This window comes from Phoxinus phoxinus, assembly GCF_949152265.1.
Source record: "Phoxinus phoxinus genome assembly, chromosome: 6".
Taxonomy (NCBI): Eukaryota; Metazoa; Chordata; class Actinopteri; order Cypriniformes; family Leuciscidae; genus Phoxinus; species Phoxinus phoxinus.
This window is the reverse complement of record NC_136881.1, coordinates 33,829,199-33,850,058: the sequence shown is the minus strand read 5'-3', so window position 1 is coordinate 33,850,058 and position 20,860 is coordinate 33,829,199. Positions and strand designations below refer to the sequence as shown.

The 20,860-nt window shown below is 38.5% G+C and overlaps 1 protein-coding gene across 1 annotated transcript in view; it reads left to right on the top strand.

Annotated features, from left to right (window-relative positions):
• The window catches only part of itsn1 (intersectin 1 (SH3 domain protein)), a 75,224-nt gene that overhangs the window by 42,949 nt on the left and 11,415 nt on the right, over window positions 1-20,860 (top strand). The window contains exons 4-29 of the mRNA XM_079616174.1: window positions 1,362-1,425; window positions 2,582-2,742; window positions 3,751-3,939; window positions 4,027-4,105; window positions 4,185-4,294; window positions 4,992-5,055; window positions 5,346-5,483; window positions 5,707-5,816; window positions 6,746-7,008; window positions 7,086-7,235; window positions 7,645-7,785; window positions 8,095-8,182; window positions 10,090-10,229; window positions 11,381-11,572; window positions 12,719-12,802; window positions 14,592-14,701; window positions 14,786-14,997; window positions 15,133-15,254; window positions 16,548-16,873; window positions 16,999-17,170; window positions 18,212-18,417; window positions 19,267-19,349; window positions 19,438-19,604; window positions 19,759-19,804; window positions 19,980-20,101; window positions 20,840-20,855. Coding sequence (XP_079472300.1) covers window positions 1,362-1,425; window positions 2,582-2,742; window positions 3,751-3,939; window positions 4,027-4,105; window positions 4,185-4,294; window positions 4,992-5,055; window positions 5,346-5,483; window positions 5,707-5,816; window positions 6,746-7,008; window positions 7,086-7,235; window positions 7,645-7,785; window positions 8,095-8,182; window positions 10,090-10,229; window positions 11,381-11,572; window positions 12,719-12,802; window positions 14,592-14,701; window positions 14,786-14,997; window positions 15,133-15,254; window positions 16,548-16,873; window positions 16,999-17,170; window positions 18,212-18,417; window positions 19,267-19,349; window positions 19,438-19,604; window positions 19,759-19,804; window positions 19,980-20,101; window positions 20,840-20,855 — 3,555 coding nt within the window. The remainder of the gene's footprint in view (window positions 1-1,361; window positions 1,426-2,581; window positions 2,743-3,750; window positions 3,940-4,026; window positions 4,106-4,184; window positions 4,295-4,991; window positions 5,056-5,345; window positions 5,484-5,706; window positions 5,817-6,745; window positions 7,009-7,085; window positions 7,236-7,644; window positions 7,786-8,094; window positions 8,183-10,089; window positions 10,230-11,380; window positions 11,573-12,718; window positions 12,803-14,591; window positions 14,702-14,785; window positions 14,998-15,132; window positions 15,255-16,547; window positions 16,874-16,998; window positions 17,171-18,211; window positions 18,418-19,266; window positions 19,350-19,437; window positions 19,605-19,758; window positions 19,805-19,979; window positions 20,102-20,839; window positions 20,856-20,860) is intronic.

Genomic DNA, 20,860 nt, shown 5'->3' with positions numbered 1-20,860 from the left:
CGGTTAATGTCAGTCCCAGTACCTCCTCAGATGAAACAAACAAACTCTGGCTTTCCTGCTGACCTGCAGTAAAACCGTCCCATGTTTACATCAGTCAGAAGAGCAAACATCTAATGCTTGTGTAAACGTTTGCGCAATGCTGTTGTATTAGAGTTCAAATTCTGATTCCCTGAAAACATGCACTGAAAGTTTTAGTGGTGAGCTGATGGTGTGTAATGTTAACCGAATCAATGAGACAAAAAAAAAATACAGAGAAGGAAACAGATCAGGGTGTGGCATGTTGCAGAAAAAATTATTTCTCTGTCAATTTTGCTGAGGCCGTTTGTTTTTGGAGTCTCTAGTTGATGCATTCACATGTTTGTTCCTGTTATAGAAAGCTGTCTTTCTAAAATTCTAGGAACATTTTCACTAGCCAAACTGTTCATACATTGCAATGAAAGAAGTGTTCATTTTACACAAAACACACTTCATGGTCTTTTTGTACAATGTATGCCAATCCAAAGAAAGGGCCAATCAAAATCACAAGCCTCGAACAGTAAAACCAGCTTTTCCCAGCTGGACTTTGGATGTCTACTGAAGAGATGGTACTTGTGAGTTTCCTGTTGACCAGTGGATCTCAAAGAGCCTCTTTGTGTTGACTGAAGGACGGCTGAAATAGTGAGTGGCCCACAGGCAGGCGGAGGAGATTGAGTCTGTTTTTGGCTCTGAGAGTATAAAGGCGCTCTGTGTGTGTGTGTGTGTGTGTGTGTGTGCCGAGGAAGACACCTGTTATCAAGACGAAAAGTGTTAAGAGGAAGGTGAAAAGGTCATCTAAGCTGCTACATCATTTTGCTTTTAACACTGCAGAGGGACAAACTCACACACTCACATCTTTCATTGCTTTGTGTGTTGGTTGGTAGGTTGTAAAAGGGAAGAAATAAGTTATCTAGGCTGCTGTGGTGTTAATAGTGGACATTTGTCAGAGGTTGTTGTGTAATCTTTCATTATAGTCGATGTATAAAAACAAAAAAGTTTTTTGTGTGTGTGCATGTTCATCAGTATAGGCTGTCATGAGAGCAGGAAGTCGGCTTGATTGGTTAGATAACATATGAGCACACTTTCTTTTCTTACTCGAGCTGTAGCCAGCAGATCACTCGCCCCGTAGGGCAATGTCACTCAAGTGCGGTCAATAAACCCTGAACATGTTTGTTGACAAGATGGTTTAAACAGGCTTACGTAACTCTTAATTATGTTATCAGTGTTTTACTAGAATAATAAAATTGATCTAGAATAATTAAAATTCAATGGTGCATAATACTGTTTATTTATTTATACATTTAAGTATATTCATTTCATTATTTTCCCTCCCTCTTTTTCTGTAGGTGACCAGGCAAGGAATTTCTTTCTGCAGTCAGGTCTACCTCCCCCCATCCTGGCCCAGATATGGTACAATTTACAATCCAGAGCATACATTCACAATCCACTACGTGCTACTGTTCAATAATTTGCATGGGCTACATTGTAAAGAATATCCCATTCAGTTTACAGTAAATAAAACTGGCAGCTGTTGTTGCCAGAAATGAAAATAAAATAAAATAAACAATCACAATGCTTCCAATATTTTGGGATGCTTGTATATTTTACAGCTTATAATCTTGTATATCTCATTAAATAATACAAGGTTAATATACCTAAATCTGTTTTTTTTTTTTTTTTATCTTGTAAAACACATTGATAACCACCATAATACTGGTGGTACCATAGAAAACATACAGTAATCACACAGTATGTGGCCTGTCCATAAGGCATGACCAATACAGGTATATAGGGTTGTCACGGTACCAAAATTCCAGTAATCGTTACCAATACCAGTAAAATTCCTCTACCAATTTGGTACTATTAGAACTATTTTACAAATGTATTTGCACATTTATTTTATTTTTGACAAAATAGCTATAAGATTGTTTTATCCTGTCTATTGCTGTGCTTATATCACTGTCAATCACTGCAGTTTCGGATACAATCTGTCATTTAAATACAGTTGTAAATCCAGAAACTGCAGTGTACTGAGCAGCATTAAAAACAACATTTTTAATTTTTATTGAAATTGTTTATGGGTTTATGACTCCTTTTTTTAATCACTGAAGCTGTTAATCATGGGTGCGGTGAACAAAAACTCCCGAGGTGTTGAGCGGATTCTTAAACATCTCTGATTAGCCATTGCGTTCACATGCTCTACAGATGTGTATGTGATTGTCTACAATGATCAAATAGAAACCTTCGATGCTCATCACAGAGTGCTTACACAGATACACATGGGAGCTTTTGAAAACAGCCTCGTATCAGTGGGTACAGAATATAACCATTACTCAGTACTACCGGTACTACTTCAGAAAGGCTGGTATCGTCACATTATCGTGAAATAAAAATTTCAGTACCAACTTGGTAGAAAAGTACTAGTACTTTTGACAACCCTACTCGTATATAGATGGTGCACAGGGTCATACACAAAAAAACAAAACACCAGGATAACACACATGACACTATTACAAAATATTGCTAAATATCATCAAATGTAACAAATCACCCTAATGTTTCGCAGGGCTCTGGCCGACATGAACAATGATGGGAAGATGGACATGCTTGAATTTTCCATCGCAATGAAGCTGATTAAATTGAAGCTGCAGGGTCACCCCCTCCCTCCTTCATTGCCCCCCTGCATGAAGCAGCAGCCCATCTCCATACCCCCGCAGCCTCCATTTGGTAAAAACACTCTCATTCTGATGGCTTAAAACCATTGGGACATATCAAATCTAGTTCAAGACCATTTATATCAGTGGTTCTCAACCTTTTTGACTCGAAGGGCTCACCCATTGTCCGACACAAATATTCAAAGGCCCTCCACATCCAATAAGATATTTCTGCTGAAAGTGCAAGTGTTGATATATTACTTTTATTTTAACTCTCATTCTGTATGTTCAAGAAAAACAATAGTTAATGATAGGGTGAAAAGAAATGATGCATATTTATATATACATTAATTCTGTTGCGAGCCACTGATTTAGATTAGACGTCAATGGATAGACTAGGTCTATATTAGAAAAGACTGAATGCTAAATGCAAACTTTTAGCCTAGATCAACTTTGGCCCTCAAGGTCCACTTTCCTACAGAGTTTAGCTTCGACCCTAATCAAACACACCTGAACAAGCTAAGCAATGTCTTCAGGGTTACTAGAAAGCTACAGACAGTTGAGTTTGATCAGGGTCAGCTAAACTCTGCAGAAAAGTGGATCTCGAGGGCCAAAGTTGCCCGGCCTTGGGGCCAGTTGTATAAACTTAGCAACTATGTTAAAACTGTGTCTTAAGAACTAGTTTGACCAACTAGCAGTTAACAAAGGGGTAATCAGTCTTACTTATACAAATTCAAATTAGACAAATATACCTTTTTATGTAACTGACTTTAAAAAGTTAGGACCAGTCTTGAAGAACAAATTTAGATGACTAACTTTTAAGACTAGTCTAAGCAGTTTATGCAACTGACCACTGGTTTGTCTATATTAGACCAGACCTCTCTGCTAATGGCAGACCCCTTGTTCTGGGCAATGTCTTGGATCCTTGTCACTCAAAGAATTAGTCGCTCATTGAATGTTATAAGTGAATTAAATTAGCAGTACATCAACATTATTAGCATATGTCGTTTGTCCCACTATTTAATTCTATAAAAAATGTCATCAATTATTATTCAATTATGTCCTTGATTGCCATGTGCAGGGATGCCCAGTATGGGTGCCATGCCAGGCCTGCCAGCAGTGCCGCCAATGCCCCTGCCCCCTCTGCCTCCAGGAATGCCAGGAGTAGGCGTGTCTCCTCCACTGGTAGCATCGGTGACACCACCTCTTCCATCCCTTGCCAACGGAGCACCCGCTATGATACAACCCATTAGTGGATTCACGCATCCATGTAAATACACACTCACACTACCCAGACCAGCTCATGCAGTTTATTTGCTTTTGCTGGAAAATGTATGGGTGTTTCTCTTTCTCTCAGCTGCTGCACTCAACAAAACCTCTTCGTTCAATCGTTCCAGTATCAAGCTACAGAAGGTCCAGTCTGTAGAGGCACCCAGGTACACACACACACACACACACACACACACAGTATTCGCAGACATTTCATAGATGTTAACGCAAACATTGTCTCTCTAGTGCTCCAGTGGCTCCTCCGCCCTCTGACTGGGCCGTGCCTCAGTCCTCTCGGCTCAAGTACCGCCAACTCTTCAACAGCCATGACAAAATGATGAGTGGCTATCTCACAGGTATGGTCACACAAATAAAGACACATGACAAGCATTAGGCAATTGAACACTTTTGTTGTTTGGCTCTTGTAGCCAGACCTTCAGACTGATGGACTCCATTGCAACTTTCATTGGCCAAGGACTGCCCAGAGGCTATCTGACTGACATGTAAAGCAACCAATCATAGTTCGCTTTCTTAAGCGTCATGTTTAGAAGCGTAAAAATGTAACGTCCCTAGAATAACAGACTGGCGTGTAAAACTCTTGGACATATTTTAAAGAGTCTGTACTGTGAACTACGCATTCTTCACATACTTTTGATTATCCAGCATTTGGTTGATCCTGATAAGTGCTTATTGTCACAGTCTTATCTTTCTCCTTCTATGAGCGGTTTTGGCATCAAGACAGCTTTGTTACCAGCTGTCTGAGTAGCCTTGCCCACATCTTATTTATACATCTAATTTATACGCTACATAGCTGTATATTTAACAATGTTATTATAGTTTGTCATTTTTAAACTTTCTTTTATTTGAATACTATTTTCAAATAATCTTCTGTTTTGTCCATATTTTCTTATATTTGACGAGCTCAAAGCTCTAGTGATGTGTCACCGTGATTACTTAGTACAGCTTAAAGCAAACAAAGGCTGCTGACTCAACATGCTCAACTCTCTTTCACTTCTGTTTCCTCTCTCTCTCTTTCTTTCTCTTCTGCCTCAGGTCCACAAGCCAGAACTATTCTAATGCAGTCCAGTCTACCACAGGCTCAGCTGGCCACCATCTGGTGCGGATCCAACACATTTTTCATATTGTGTCTCCGTCTCGAATTTAAAAGTCAATCCAAGCTAAGAGTTCTGAAATGTGGTTTAGTGTAAACATAAGAATTGGTGTCTGGTTATTGTTATGGATACATCCGATTTATTTGAACATGCTGTTCTTGGGATCTTTGTATCGCCTAGGGTCCTGTTTACATTTGATTTTAACATCCGTCTCCGGTGATCTGGTCACATGTGGACAGGAAAGATTAAATTGCTGTTTTGACTCCATATAACATCTACTTGTTTCTCTGTATAGGAATCTGTCAGATATAGATCAGGATGGGAAGTTGACTGCAGAAGAGTTTATTCTGGCCATGCACTTGATTGACATGGCCATGTCTGGTCTGCCCCTCCCCCCTTTACTGACCCCTGACCTCATACCTCCAACATTCAGGTGAGAGACTCAACTGACGGCACAAATCTACAACTTCACATTTTCACTTATCATTTTATTCAAAGGTTTAGTAGTCCATTTATAAGCAGCTATTTTTGAAGCTAATTTATTTGAAAGTTAATATAAGTTTTATCATAACAATGTAAATTGTTACATTTAGAGGTCAGGTTGCACAAGAATGTTCTGAATGTAAATGCTCTTGATTTCCTTCCTGTTTGTGTAGGAGAGTGCGTTCTGGTAGCGGTGTGTCCTTGACCAGTATCCTTTCGACAGACCTAAGATCCCTGGATGAGCCTGAGGAGGAGGAGAAAGAGGCCGATAAAAAACTTCCAGGTCAGGGGATAAGAGTAGATACTGACCAGTTTTCAAAAGGAAGCTCATCTCGCTCACTGATAAACTATTTGTCAGTGAGATTTGTCTCTTTGCACATTGTCTCAGGTGACAAGTATAGACAAGCCACCCCCCACCCACCCACCCCTGTATCTTGTATTGGTCCGTTTTGTGTCTGGATAGTCTCTAACTGGATTTAGCTCTTTAAATTACATTAACACCTTCCAATGCAATGTGTTGTGAGATCTGATACCACTTTTCGAGACAAAGAAGGAAAACGCCACAGAGGTTTCGTTAATTGTAAATGTTCCACCATTAAAAGTCCTTAAAAATATTGACGAATAATTTAGAGTGCTTTTCCTCATTTTGGCTGATAAAATTTCAGGTTTCTGGTTTACTTTTACCTACTTTACAAACATCACCACTGAAAGTGATGCTAATAGGCAATAGAAGTCAAGAAAATGGGTGAAAGAAGTTTTAGAGTTACTCTCTCTAAATAACGGCACCCTGATAGAGGTGTGATTGAGGATCTAGGGAGAAGAAATTCCAAGTATAGTCCAGTGGAATAATTCATGAGATATTGTTCTTTTATTTGACCAGATCAGAAGACATACTAAAAGTAGAGCATGACGGAAAATTTACAACCCAACCTGTCAAAGTGAGAGTTAATCTTTTATGTGTAGTGCAACCTTTTACATATTACTTGCATAGTTTATGGTTAACAAAACTGCATTGGCATGTATTCATTTTCAGTGAATGTGGTCAGAAGCTATCATGACCACCTCTGAAACTGGTTTCGGTGATCCCAATCCTAATACTTTTTACATATGTTAATGCTAGGTGTAAAATGGGGGTCAAAGATTTCTACAAGTCTTTTGAAACGTTTAAATGTTGTATGTAAATATCTTAAAATTCTCCATTCATCCCCGCAGTCACATTTGAGGATAAGAAACGGGAGAACTTTGAGCGTGGGAACCTGGAGCTGGAGAAACGTCGGCAGGCATTGCTTGAGCTGCAGAGGAAAGAGCAGGAGCGACTGGCAGCGCTGGAGAAAGAGGAGCAAGAAAGGAAGGAAAGAGAACGAATGGAGCATGAGAGACGCAGACAGCAGGAGCTGGACAAACAACTTGAAAGACAGAGAGAGCAGGAGCGACAGAGAGAGGAGGAGAGACGCAAGGAGATCGAGAGAAGAGAGGTGCGTTCAAAAATTCAGTGCATGTTTAGCACTATCGAGAGCATTTGTAACCCTTTGAGTGTGTTTTGTTTGCAAAGGCTGCTAAGCGGGAGCTGGAGCGTCAGCGGCAGTTAGAGTGGGAGAGATCGCGCAGACAGGAGCTGCTCACCCAGAGAAACCGAGAACAGGAGAACATCGTCCTGCTCAAAGCACGCAAGAAAACACTTGAGTTTGAACTGGAGGCTCTGGTACACACTTCATTACACTTCAATGTTTTAACAGATTTAAATATGCAAGCTTGGTCATATTATATCAGATGTCATCACATGGATAAAGCAGTTAAAAAATCAGGTTACACTTTATTTTAAGGTGTCTTGTTACAGTGTAATTATATATTTAAGTACTGAGTAATAAGAATTAACAACATGTACTTAGGGTTAGGGTAGGATGATGTAATTATGCATAATTTACTGTTATTACTATGGTAAGTACATGTAACATATGTAACAAGGACACTGTAAAATAAAGTGTTACCTGAAAGTTGTCATATGTGATTGCTGCACCATTAGTGGCACCAAACGGAAGTGTAATCTATTTGAGAGGCTCCATGTGAGTTTAATAGATTGACTTGTGTTGTTCTTTTTGGCTCTTATCTAGAATGATAAGAAGTCTCAGCTGGATGGTAAACTGCAGGACATTCGTTTCCGTCTCTCGGCTCAGAGACACGAGATCGAGAGCACCAATAAGACGCGAGAGCTCCGCATTGCAGAGATCACCAGCCTGCAACAGCAGCTGCAGGTGTGCACTTCTTCCCTTTTCTCTCTTTCCTCATCTCTCCCTTCCTTGGCTTCATTCAAAAGCATCATCAGCGTCCTTTCAGCATTCACTCTATTTGAAAAAGTTTCTCCTCTCCAGTTTGGGTGAGTGTGTGCCAGAGAAGAGGGGATTTAAACCCCTCATAAGCAGACAAGAGCTTTAGACTAGATATCTTCTTCTTTTTTTTTATGTATACATATACACAAGATATCAGTTTTAAGTTGCATTGTACATAAGTCTTTCGAAGTAGTCAGAGTATTTTGTGATTTCTCTCTCTTTTGTATCCATCAGGAGTCTCAGCAGTGGTTGAGTCGGTTGATTCCTGATAAACAGTGTCTGAATGACCAGCTGAAGCAGGTTCAGCAGAACAGTCTGCACAGTAAGAACACTTTCCTCAACACTGCCTTAAAGATCCAAAACTCTAGACTAGTCTTTAATCCCGAATCCAATTGACGTCGGAATTTAGTTGGAGCGAAAGTGTATTCCAGACTGTGAACTTCTCTGAACCAATCAATTCAGCCTAACTTTGCTTATTTTCTCCTACTGTCACTCTTGCTAGTATGTCTTTTTTGTATGAGTAAAGTGCTTTATATTTGCATCTCTTCAAAATACAGCCACAGCACACAAATGCTAGGCTTGTAAAGTATACATGGAGTTATACATCCTGATACACATCCTGAGTTGTTACATATTTAAAGTGGTAAACAGCTGCCAATAAAACAATTAGTACTCGGTGTGTTTTTTGTGCTAATGGCACAGATACACTGTTTGGACCCAAACATGTGACCTTATGTTTCTTTGGGCACTGTTATATAAAACATTTATATTGTTGGCTTTCAGAGATTCAGTCAAAATGAAAGATATCTGTTTTGTGGTGGCAACTGGGGTACTCTCTTCTGCCATTTATTATTTAAAAATTTCAAATTCTCTGCAAAATTGTGGAGATTAAAGTTGATGATCAGCCCAACATTTGTTATGCAAACTGCTTGAAATTCAGGACACTCGGATCAAGGTGTGTTCAAAGTCCTCGCCCTCAGCACGCCCACATAAAGCTTTGGCAACATTTAAGAAAACAATGTACTATAATCACTGTAATCTGTAAGTAGTTGTTCTGGCACTGCAAGAACAAGTTTACAAACTACAGTTGTTAACTGAACACAAAAACAGCATCTTAGGTCTAGTAATGGGCGATATAAACGATATGCGATATAAACGATACAAAATTGGCCTACGATAGAGATTTTAATTCTATTGCACTATCGCGATAATGCATGTTGATGACGCAATCTACCCGCGAAATTTAGAGCCACGAGCTGCAACCAGAGAGGTTGCTTTTTAACTGAGAATACATCAGTTTTTCTGCTCTTTGCATCTTTTGTGTCCTTTAAAAAAATTGCCAAACTAAATTTGATTTGGAGTGCTTTCTGCACTGTTTTGCACTTTTTACTGTCTATGGCATGGCACTACTGTAAATAAACTTTTATACTTTTCTAAAGAAGCATTTTCTTTAGTTGACGTATACAGGTGAAACTCGAAAAATTTGAATATTATGCAAAGGTAAAAGGTGAAACTAATATATTATATAGACTCATTACATGCAAAGTGAGATATTACAAGGCTTTATTTGTTATAATTTTGATGATTATGGCTTACAGCTTTATGAAAACCTTTTCACAATATTCTAATTTAGAATAGTTTTTATAAGCTGCTAGCCATAATATAAACATTAGGGCTACTTAAAGTCTCTGCAGCTAGTGTTCTTGAATTTTATTTATCTGCAACATTATGTTGTATAATTACAGTTTTGCACAATAAATGTTCTCAAAACGACATACACCGTTTCTTTCTTTCTTTAAAAAAAAATATATATATTTAGCAGTTGTTTGGCTTTCCTTAGGGTCTGTGTAACCTGTTCTGAAATGGTTTTATTATAATTTATATATCGTGATATATATCGTTATCGCAAGAGGCTGCAATGTATATCGCAATATGGATTTTAGGCCATATCGCCCATCCCTATTTAGGTCACAGAGGTATGAAAACAGTCATGATCTTATTAACCACGTAATCAGATTGGTGAATTAGGCATTATTTGAACAATATTACTAATTATTTTGCACATTGAGCTTTTTTGGTGATCGTATTGATGGTTAAAACTTCCTTTTGTTTACATCAGTGTAACCCGAGTGAAGAATAAAGCTTTTCTTTTTTTGCAGAATGGTTCATGAGGATGTTAATATCTCAGAAATGCTCTTTAATAGTTGTCTGTTTATTTCTACTTTGTAGGAGACTCTCTGTCCAGTCTTCAGAGGGCCATTGATATGAAGGAATCCACCAAACAGCAGCTGAGAGAACAGCTGGACGCTGTGGAGAAGGAGACACGTTCCAAACTGTTGGAGATAGATGCCTTCAACACACAGCTGAAGGTACTGAAGCCCTGTAATACCTAAACACACACACACACAAAAACACATACAGACAGTCAGTCTTAGAAGTTCAATACTTTTATATTTTGCATTGTGTGTGTGCAGGGTACAAAATGAACATTTGTGCAAAATCACAAAAAGTAAAAATTGTCTTTGGTGAATTAATACAGTTCAGTAACTCCAGTTTATTAGAGATGTGACATAATACTTGTTCAATAGTGTTTATAGAAACCTATATATAATTGCCACCATTCAAAAGTTTGGGGGTATAAGATGTTTAAATGTCTTTGAAACATTGAAACATTTATTCGCTTATGCTCAGCAATGCTGCATTTATTTAATCAAAATACAGTAATAACAGTAAGATTGTTAAATATGATTGATTACAATTTAAAATTTTCCATTTTAAATGGATTTATTCCTGTGATGCAAAGTGTCACATGATCCTTCAGAAATCATTCTAAAATTCTGATTTGGTGCTCAAGAAACATTTTTTATTATTATCATGGTTGAAAATGGTGTTCCTGCTTAACATTTTTGTTGAAACCATGATTTATTTTTTTCAGGATTCTTTGATGAATAGAAAGTTCAAAAGTATATTATAGAATACAATAGAAATCTTCAGTAACATTATAAATGTCTTTACTGTCACTTTTGATCAATTTAATGCATCCTTGCAGGATAAAGATATTAATTTATAAAAAAAAAAAAAAAAAGCCACTCACCTTTGACTGGAGAGGCAATATGTTACTTTTGGACCTTGTGTGTGTCTGTACAAATGATAGAGGAAGTAAGAGAGAGTGCATATTGAGATCTTATTGACCTTCCACCCAACATACATACAATGTATATGATAAAACCAACAGAACACACTTAATTTTGCCTTAATGTGCCTTCATTCAGAATGAGACAAAGAGAGAGTGTGAGAAAGGAAGTAGAAGCATTTTCACAACATCACACAATTTCTTGTTCCTCTTGTTCCTCACTGTATCTGCCTGCTGCTCACTCTGTCACCCCATCCCTCGTCTTCCCCATCATCCTCCATTCACCCTGGCCGAATCCCTCTCAACTCCCCCCTCCGCCGTGTTTATACGACTTGGCTGGCCCTATTTGTTCTGGCTTGTTCCGCTTTATCCTTGGTGGTGGGACAGTCCTTGGGGCTGTTCTATCAGACCCACGCTGCCAGGATGGAGAACCTTCAGTCGGAACTACTAATTGAAGAGGAGAGGGGGCGACAGGTAGACAACCTGAAAATGCTGTTAACCATCCAGAAAACTACCACCACCAAACTGTTACCCTCTACTCACAGCACTGTGCTCTCTGTTGCCCTTTATAAAGGGGAGGTAGAGTAGCACGCTTCCAGTTGTGTCTTGTCTTGACTACTTCCCTTTACTAAGCCATCAACAGGGCTCAACTATAAGGATATTTTATCTGCTCAGATTTTGCCCCAGTCGCATCTTCATTATGGATGACTAAAATACTTAAAATAATACAAAAAACACCTAATAATGACATTAATATATAAAATAATCCTTTAAAAAAAAAGTAATAAATGTGTTTACAAAATATAACAGTCGCAGGAAACATATTATGGTCTAAAATGGTTATTTTTTGACCGAATGTTGGACTCCTGTACATTCTGTCCTGTAACGAACCATTGGAAAACCACTCCCTCCGATTTTTTTTTTGCGATTCCACGATCATGGAACACAATCCAACATCAAAATGTTGAATTTTTTTTGCTATACAGCATAATTAGCCATTTAACCGCAATTAATTGCAATAAGCTCTGTGCTACATGAAATTATTGACACGTTAGTGTAATAAACATGCATAAGTGAGAAAATAAAGCGAAACCTGCTTTTTAATGCTAAAAAAATATATTCAGTTTAGTAGTAACTGCGTGTACGCAGAAAGCTGACTGGCACACACGCTTCAATGGTCAAATGCACACAAAGTTTCTGTATTTTCATGAACGCAGATGGTTAAGTATACGTAAAGCATACACAGAAAATCCTGGTGGGAATAGAAAAGAAGATGTGTGCCAGTTGTCATGTTAACAGCAGAGTTTAAGGGTGTGTATATGTAGGATGTCCTCTTGTTTTTTAGGTTCGGACTTACACTAGACAGAACTCTTTGGTAATTCTATCGCGTCTCGCTTGATCGTACTCGAGTCTTTCGTACTGACCCTGTAACATGGGTCCATCTTTATTGTCGAGCCCTGATCGATAATATTCCTGAAATAATATGTTTGGAGAATTGTTTTCCCCAAGCCTGTAGCTTGCACTAATTAACAGAACAATGGGCTTCGCTGGTTAATATGTTGTCTAGTCCGTTTGTCTTCCGCTCTATACTTAAAATGATTATTAACTTTAAGAAGCTCTGCTCTGGGTAGAGCCGAGTACACATTAGTACAGAGTGCAAACACTGATGATGATAACAATGATGATGGTGGTGTGACCGTATGGGTGGCTCTGTGTCTCTTGCAGTCAGGGAGCTCTGTGGACGAGGTGCTGTTGGACTGTCTCGCAGCACTGCTGGCCTGTTTGAAGCATATACACTTCTACTTCCAGGTCATCCCTCCCCCTCCCCCCTGACCTTTGATTTCACCCTACACCGTGTCCCCTGCTCGTGTGTCTCACTGCACCTCCTCCAGCTCCCTTTGAGAAGCCCATCAAAGGCAGCATTGTAGCTATTCTAAACCTTCACGTATCACTAGAAAGCTATTCCTTTTTGCACACTGATCTGAGGCTGGTCTTTAGATCAGCGTAATTAACGCCTACGTTTGATCGTGCTGCTTTTTTTCCCAAGCCATGTGAGTCAGGTAATTGCAAAAACAACCTTATGCATGAACCTGGACTTCAACATTTTTAGGGATACATTCCTAGAAGTCTTTTCTTGAAAAGCTTAGCAGCTATTACATACATTTTACTGTGATTTTACAATTCTAGTCACTTAAGGGGGACATCATTTTGAAGTTTCCAGAATTGTGCCCAAAACATTTTCAAAATAGAGTAACTAGCTGTGAATCAAAATGGTGCATCCTCAGGAACTACTTTGCACCGAATTTGAGACGTGTTGTTTTCCAGTGTTCTTGTTGTTTTTTGTTGTTGTTTTTTCCCCCTCTAGATAGTGAAAAAATATATATATATATATATTTAACTTGGATACTGAACAATTAATTCTGGAATTCAAACATTCTTCTTTGTTTCGTATCATTTAGTTACATTGGTCTTGGTGTGATCAAGAATATGCTATATAGACTTGCCCAGGAAAAATTACATTTAAAAATATTTTAAAAAATGACTAAAGTGTAGGTGGTATTAACTAGAAAAAGTGTGTGACGTTGAACTTCAGTGTGTGAATTTACAAATGCATTAGAAATTGCACGTCTGGTTCATGAAATCTAAACGCTTACATCCGTTGGCACTGCTTTGGTGTGTGTTATGTGTGTGTTTTACACTCGAATGGCTAACTCTCTCTGTTTTTCTAGAGTTTGTCTATTACCAAACCGCTTGCAGTGATCTTTCCATAATAGCTCTTATGTAAATTGTGCTTATATGACATTAAATCTTGAACAGAAATGTAACTTCAATAAGAGATCCCAGAGCAAAAAAAGTATATGCTATCCATAGATCTGTCATTTTAATCTTTAAAAAAAAAAAAAAATATATATATATATATATATATATATATATATATATATACATACATTTTGGATTTGGACTCCTCTACCGTATCCTGATGGTGTTCTAAAGAGCTTGCTTATTGTTGGAATGGTATGGCATTACATAAGCAGCAGTGTGTCCATTGTTCTGCTGAAACGGTCCTCTTTTCTTGAGATCTCCATGTTTCCTCTCTTGTGACTCCAGTGGTTCATGTGAAGTTATCAAGCAGGCATTGCAGCCTGCCATCATGAACACAATCGCTATGCAGTTTGCACTATGTACCATGCAAGTGTACGATTTCTGCATGCAATCTTTAAATATAAAGTTTATAATGTTTATTAGTCAGTTAAGTTTTTACATCAGTGGGTCATTTGCCATTTATTAACATTATAAACATTTACATAAATAAAACATTCAAGCACACATTGTATATGCAATTTTTTTTAAAAATGTTTTCTTTTTTAAATATTTAAAAAGTTTAGAGATAGTAGGGAATTTTGAATAGACTTTAGACACTTTTGAACACTATACTTTAGTAAGGTGGCCAGAAATAAAGAACAAAGTCTATGTGACTGAGACAGATTGTCCAGACAGCACTTGCAGGGTGCAGTTGTGAACATGTCTGAATGTGAGAGCCCCGTTGCCCCCTATATTCCCCCTTACCTGTCCTCCAATATCCCATCATGCATTGCAGGAGCTGAGAGAAATCCACAACAAACAACAGAGGCAGAAACAAAAGGAGCTGGAGGCTGACATCACCCATCCGTCACATGACAGGAAGTCCACAGAATTACAAGAGTCTAGGTATTTTTATGTTCTTCTATGGCTATTCTTTTGCGGGAAAAACTTCACTTTAACTTTTTTAACAGGCATTCATTTTGTCTCCAGGTTGTCAGGGGCAGATGATGGTGTGTCTCCAGCATGGAGAGACGATGGGCTGGGTAAAGCTCCCACTCCTCCTGTGCCTCAGGCCTGGATGAGCCGAGTGAGTGAAGAGGAGAACCACAGCAGAGGCGAAATACAGGAGAACCTCTCTAAACTCTTCACACCGCATCCGATACCGGGAAAACTACAGGCTCATTCGCCCTGGTCTATGACAGGTGAGGGAAAAGAAGATTGTAGAACCAGACATGAATTGGATTAGTTTTGCAGCTTTATTTATTTATCAATATTGAGATGTTTTAAGCTGACCCTAAATGACATAAATCGACTTAACTCATGTTTTTGTGCTATAGATAAGATCCCAGTGTCTGGTTTTAATCAGGAGAAGGTAAAGGTGGTCTTCTATAGAGCACTGTATCCCTTTGAGGCCCGCAGCCACGATGAGATCACCATCATTCCTGGAGACATAGTGATGGTAAGCCGACAGTTAGGAAGGGTATTCACACTTTTTTAATACCAAAATGTGTATTAAGGTTTCAACTAATTATTATTCTCCTTAAATATAATTTTTATTATTCTGATAGACAAACACTATCTTTTAAAAGTTGGGGTCAGTAAGAAATGAATACTTATCAGCAAGGAGGCATTCAATTGAACAAAAGTGACAGTAAAAACATTTTATAAGGTTATGAAAGATTTCTATTTAAATTTATTACAGTTTTCCACAAAAGTAATAAGCAGCATTACAGCATAATTTCAACATTAGTAATAATAAGAAATGTTTCTTGAGCCGCAAATCATCTTATTAAAATGATTTTGAAAGGATCATGTGACTGAAGACTTGAGTAATGATGCTGAAAATTCAGCTTTGCCATCAGTTACTATTTTAAAATGTATTCAAATTGAAAACAGTTATTTTAAATTGTAATGTTTCTCAATATTACTGTTTTTACTGTATTTTGATGACATAAATTCAGTCTTGGTGAGCATAAGAGAATTATTAACAAATCTTGCCAACCACAAACTTTTGAATGGTAGTGTATATAGATGATTTGAAACAACATTTAATCCAAATATCATATTATTTTACAGTAATTGAGAATAGACAAATATTTTCTCAATAACATTCTTGGGAAATCTGAGGATTAGTTTCAGTCCTAGAGTGTGTGTGTTTATGTTCTGATGTGTGCTTGTCAGAGAGTGTGTGATTTAGTTTCTTCTTCATGTGAAAGAGAGAATGCATGTGTGCAGTTAGTGTGCACATTTACTGACCTCTGACCCTGCCTCTGTCCTCCCTTTGCTCACTCTGCCTGAAGGTGAAGGGAGAGTGGGTAAGTCGAGGTTTTCTGCTCCTCGTGCACTTTTATTTGTTTCTAGTTTGTCTTTGTCCTTGATGATCTTCTGTACTGCTCATCTGTCACTGGGCTAAAACACACCCTGTACAGAGATCATAATATGTGTGTGTCTGTTGTTGAGTCTTTTGCAAGATTTCAGAGGCTTTGCTATATATGGCATAAGCTCACTCAGAAAGGCAATACAATTTCCTGTATTCAACATGAGTCCTTTATTTTGTTATTACATACAGTCACTTTGTATTCTGATTCTTGTGTTTGTATTCAGATCTCTGATGCATATCACAATGAAGATCCTGTGGTTCCCTGTGTTTTTTTTGTTTTTTTTGTTTTCCATCACTCGGGTTATTTTAGATTATTGTTTTGTGTCCTTTCACATCCTGATTCTGTGTCTCTCGTTTGCTTTCTCTTTTCAGGTGGATGAGTCTCAGACAGGTGAACCTGGATGGTTAGGAGGAGAGATTAAAGGGAAGACCGGCTGGTTCCCTGCCAATTATGCAGAGAAGATTCCAGAATCTGAAGTTCCTCTTAGTTTGAGGACTAGCGCTGCTTCTAGTTCCACCCCTAAATTGGGTTCCCATATATCATCCGCTTCTTCATCGACCACACCCACACCCATACAGTCTCTACCAGTCTCCACAGAGCCTGCATCGATAGCCCCGCCCTCCTCAGCCCCTCCCCCTCCGTGCCCCCCCTCCTCCTCTTCCTCAACATCCAGTAACTGGGCAGATTTCAGCACTACGTAAGTAGTTTGTCCATGACAAGATATTTACAGATAGCTTTTCTCAGTTCAGGCAGAATATTGTCATTTAAATATTCCTGAGTTTTATCTGCATCCATTTTTATCCTGTGCTCATGTGATTTTAGATGGCCATCTAATTCTGCTGGGGAGAAGCAGGACAGCGATGGATGGGATGCATGGCCAACACAGCCCACTCAGCCGTCCCTGTCAGTGCCCAGTGGGGGGCAGATCAGACAGCGTTCTGCTTTCACCCCTGCCACACTTTCCGGTTCCTCACCCTCACCTGTGCTCGGCCAGGTACGCATATGAGATTCTCTCTCAAATACTGCTCCTCTCCATGAATGGGAAATTTACAGTCAAATTCTTACAATTTATCAACTTCTACTAAGGAGTAAATCTGTATAGATGCAAAATTGCTCTATCCTACACAACATTTTCAAGAATATAAAGCATCTTTTATTCAGGCTATTCATTTTCCATGAAAAGAATCATAGCATTCATCATTTTTAAGTGCCCTCTATTATGCTATATTAAAGGTTTCTAATTGTATTTAGTTCTCCTATAATAGGTTTGCATGCATCCAAGGTCAAAACACTTTAATTTCTCATAATATACATAATGTACATTCTACATTTCTTTTCTAACATTGTCTGAAACAGTTAATAAATTATTCGATCTATAAACCCCTCCTTTCAGAGAGAGTCTGCTCTGATTGGTCACATGGCCCTGTCTGTTGTGATTGGTCGATCTATTGCTTACAGCGCGTGTCGGAAACAAAACACCCATCATCTGAATTTCAGCTCCAGAGGCTTCCTCAGCGCTTGTATACACAGCGATACGAACAACGATGGTGTCAGTTTTATTGTATCAATTCGAGCCCGAGTACTTATCCTTTGGAAGTGCATGCTACGTGGATTTTCTTTGACAGCGCAGAAAACTGTTTCTTCTCGACAAACCAAACTCTACCAGGTCCAGGCCTCGGCTACAACTAATGTTTGAGGGCGGGGCAAAGTAGACGTTCGCAGCAGCCTATGGCCATAGGCTGGCATTATTCAAGTTTGTTACAAAGCTACGTAGGTTTGTGCAGGAAGTAAGACTGGAATTACTGACGACTCATTTCAGCAGTTCAGAATCGGTTCTTTCTTTTGGGAGACAATAACTCCATTTATCTTTGAGCGCTTTGAGCTTTGAAACTTATTCACAAACAGCTAATTTTCACTCTACTTGAAATGAGGGGACTTTAAGATGGTAGTTATGGTTAGGTACTGGGGTCTTTTTGAAAAACTGATATTTTTATTGGTTTCATTTCAAAAACTCTCCTCTCGTTCTTATTTCTAGGGTGAGAAGGTGGAGGGTCTGCAGGCACAGGCTTTGTACCCATGGAGAGCTAAGAAAGACAATCACCTGAACTTTAACAAAAATGACGTGATCACTGTACTGGAGCAGCAGGATATGTGGTGGTTTGGAGAGGTGCAAGGGCAGAGAGGCTGGTTCCCAAAATCTTACGTCAAACTAATCTCTGGGCCCGTCCGGAAATCTATGAGGTGTGTATCTTTGCGATTATATCATTACTACAGGTGAAACTCGAAAAATTTTAATATCGTGCAAAAGTTAATTTATTTCAGTAATTCAACTTAAAAGGTGAAACTAATATATTATATAGTCTCGTTACATGCAAAGTGAGATATTTCAAGCCTTTATTTGTTATAATTTAGATGATTATGGCTTACATATTATGAAAACCCCAAATTAAAAATTAGAATATTGTGAAAAGGTTTTCATAAGCTGTAAGCCATAATCATCTAAATTATAACAAATAAAGGCTTGAAATATCTCACTTTGCATGTAATGAGTCTATATAATATATTAGTTTCACCTTTTAAGTTGAATTACTGAAATTAACTTTTGCACAATATTAAAAATTTTCGTGTTTCACCGGTATATTGCTTATTGGCTACTATTAGAGGTTTTTTTTTTCTGGGGATCGTTCATAAGTTAATATTGATGCCTAAATTCACTAAATTAACGTATTCAAATGTTTATTTCAGTTTGTATCTGTGCAAAATATCATATATTTTTTATTAAATTATATTTGTAATATATATCCTTTATTACTTTTTGATCTTAGCACAATAAACACAACAAACAAAAAGTCAAGTTTTTTGATAAACATAAAGCCTTAGAAAAATGGAATTTAATTAAAAGTCATGGTGTTTAATTGAAAGGAAAGTTCATGATAATTTATATTTGTAATTATATTTACTTTAATCCAGACTCCATTGTATAGTACCTGTTGGCTTTTATTCCTAAGAGTGTGATGTTGAATGCTTGGTTAGGTGTTTCATCCGGACTGTAATATTGAGTATGAATAGTACACTGTTGTTCTGTTTCAGTATTGAGTCTGGCTCTTCGGACAGCCCTCCCAGTGTTAAGAGACCCAGCCCCTCTCCAAACAAACCCACGGATCTCGGAGAAGGTCAGAATACCAGCGACAGCTCGATGGATCATCTGTAACTTCCTCTAATCTGAATAATAAAGTCTTTGTGTGATTTTGTCATTCACAGAGTATGTGGCCATGTATACATATGAAAGCAGTGAGCAGGGTGACTTGACCTTCCAGCAAGGTGATGTCATCACGGTCACAAAGAAAGAAGGAGATTGGTGGACTGGCACTGTGGGCGGGAAGACCGGAGTCTTCCCTTCAAATTATGTCAAACCTAAAGATTCAGAGGTAATGGCTTAGCATTCTCAGCAGAACTTTTTGAATTTTAAGTGTTTATAAGCAGTACTGTCTATGTAAATACAATTGCATGCAAAAAGTTATTGCTGTAGTCAAAACCAAATAGACCAGTACAACCATAGCATTCTTTCCACTTATTTTCTAGGGTTTGGGATCTGCTGGGAAATCAGGAAGTTTAGGGAAGAAACCAGGTGAGTGCTGGTGCTCAAGTTTTATCTAAAAATAAATAAAAATAATTAAGCATCAGTTTTGTGGCCTTAATAACTGAACTCTGAGACCAAAATCAGATCATAACAGCATTTTATTAGAGATCGGTCCAATGCTTCTGCTCTTCTCTCCTTTTACCTGTTCTTCGTCTGCGCTCAGAGATTGCCCAGGTGATCGCCCCTTACACGGCCACCGGGGCGGAGCAGCTCACCCTAGCACCAGGCCAGCTCATTCTCATTCGCAAGAAAAACCCAGGAGGATGGTGGGAAGGAGAACTTCAGGTCTGAAAAACACACTCGAAGACATGCTATTAAATGCAGCCCCACTTTCTACCACAGCAACACACACCTTTTACTTACAACATTTACTAATAAAACATTTAATATAATTGTGGGCGACAATCTGAAAGCCAAACGAATTTGTCGGCCGAGAGGCTGAGCAGGGGAAACTTAAATTGCCAGACGCGCTTGCTCAATGATGATGATGAATCCAGAGACTTCGTTTTGTAGATTTATTTGCAGAAACAAACAAGGTTGTGTATCCAGTAGGCTACGTTCCATAATTGCTTCACAATACGATATGGTGTACAAACGGCATTTAAACAGCGTTGGAAGTGCGTTCTACAGCGGTCGACAAAAATAGGACTTCCCCCCCGTCCCCCCCTCTCTTCCACTCCCGAACCACACGGGCGAACAGATGATATGCCCTACTTCCTCCGCCACCACCAGGTGCCTTAATTACCGTATGTGACCAAAAAGAGTGTTCAGAAAAATACAACTATACCTGGCTCTTACAATAATCTAGTTATAAAAGTGACACATATTTGGTTCTCTGTAATGTTACATTTACTCTTTGTACTTTGATTTACTGGATGTTATTTTTTTACACTTGAGCATGTGGAGTTATATGATATGGTGATAACAGTGTGATATCGCTCCTCCTCATAAATCGTTTTTATTCTGATTGAATGCTAATTTAATGGCTACATTTTAATGGTCCACTGCTACTGGTCTCTGCAGGCAAGAGGAAAGAAGCGTCAG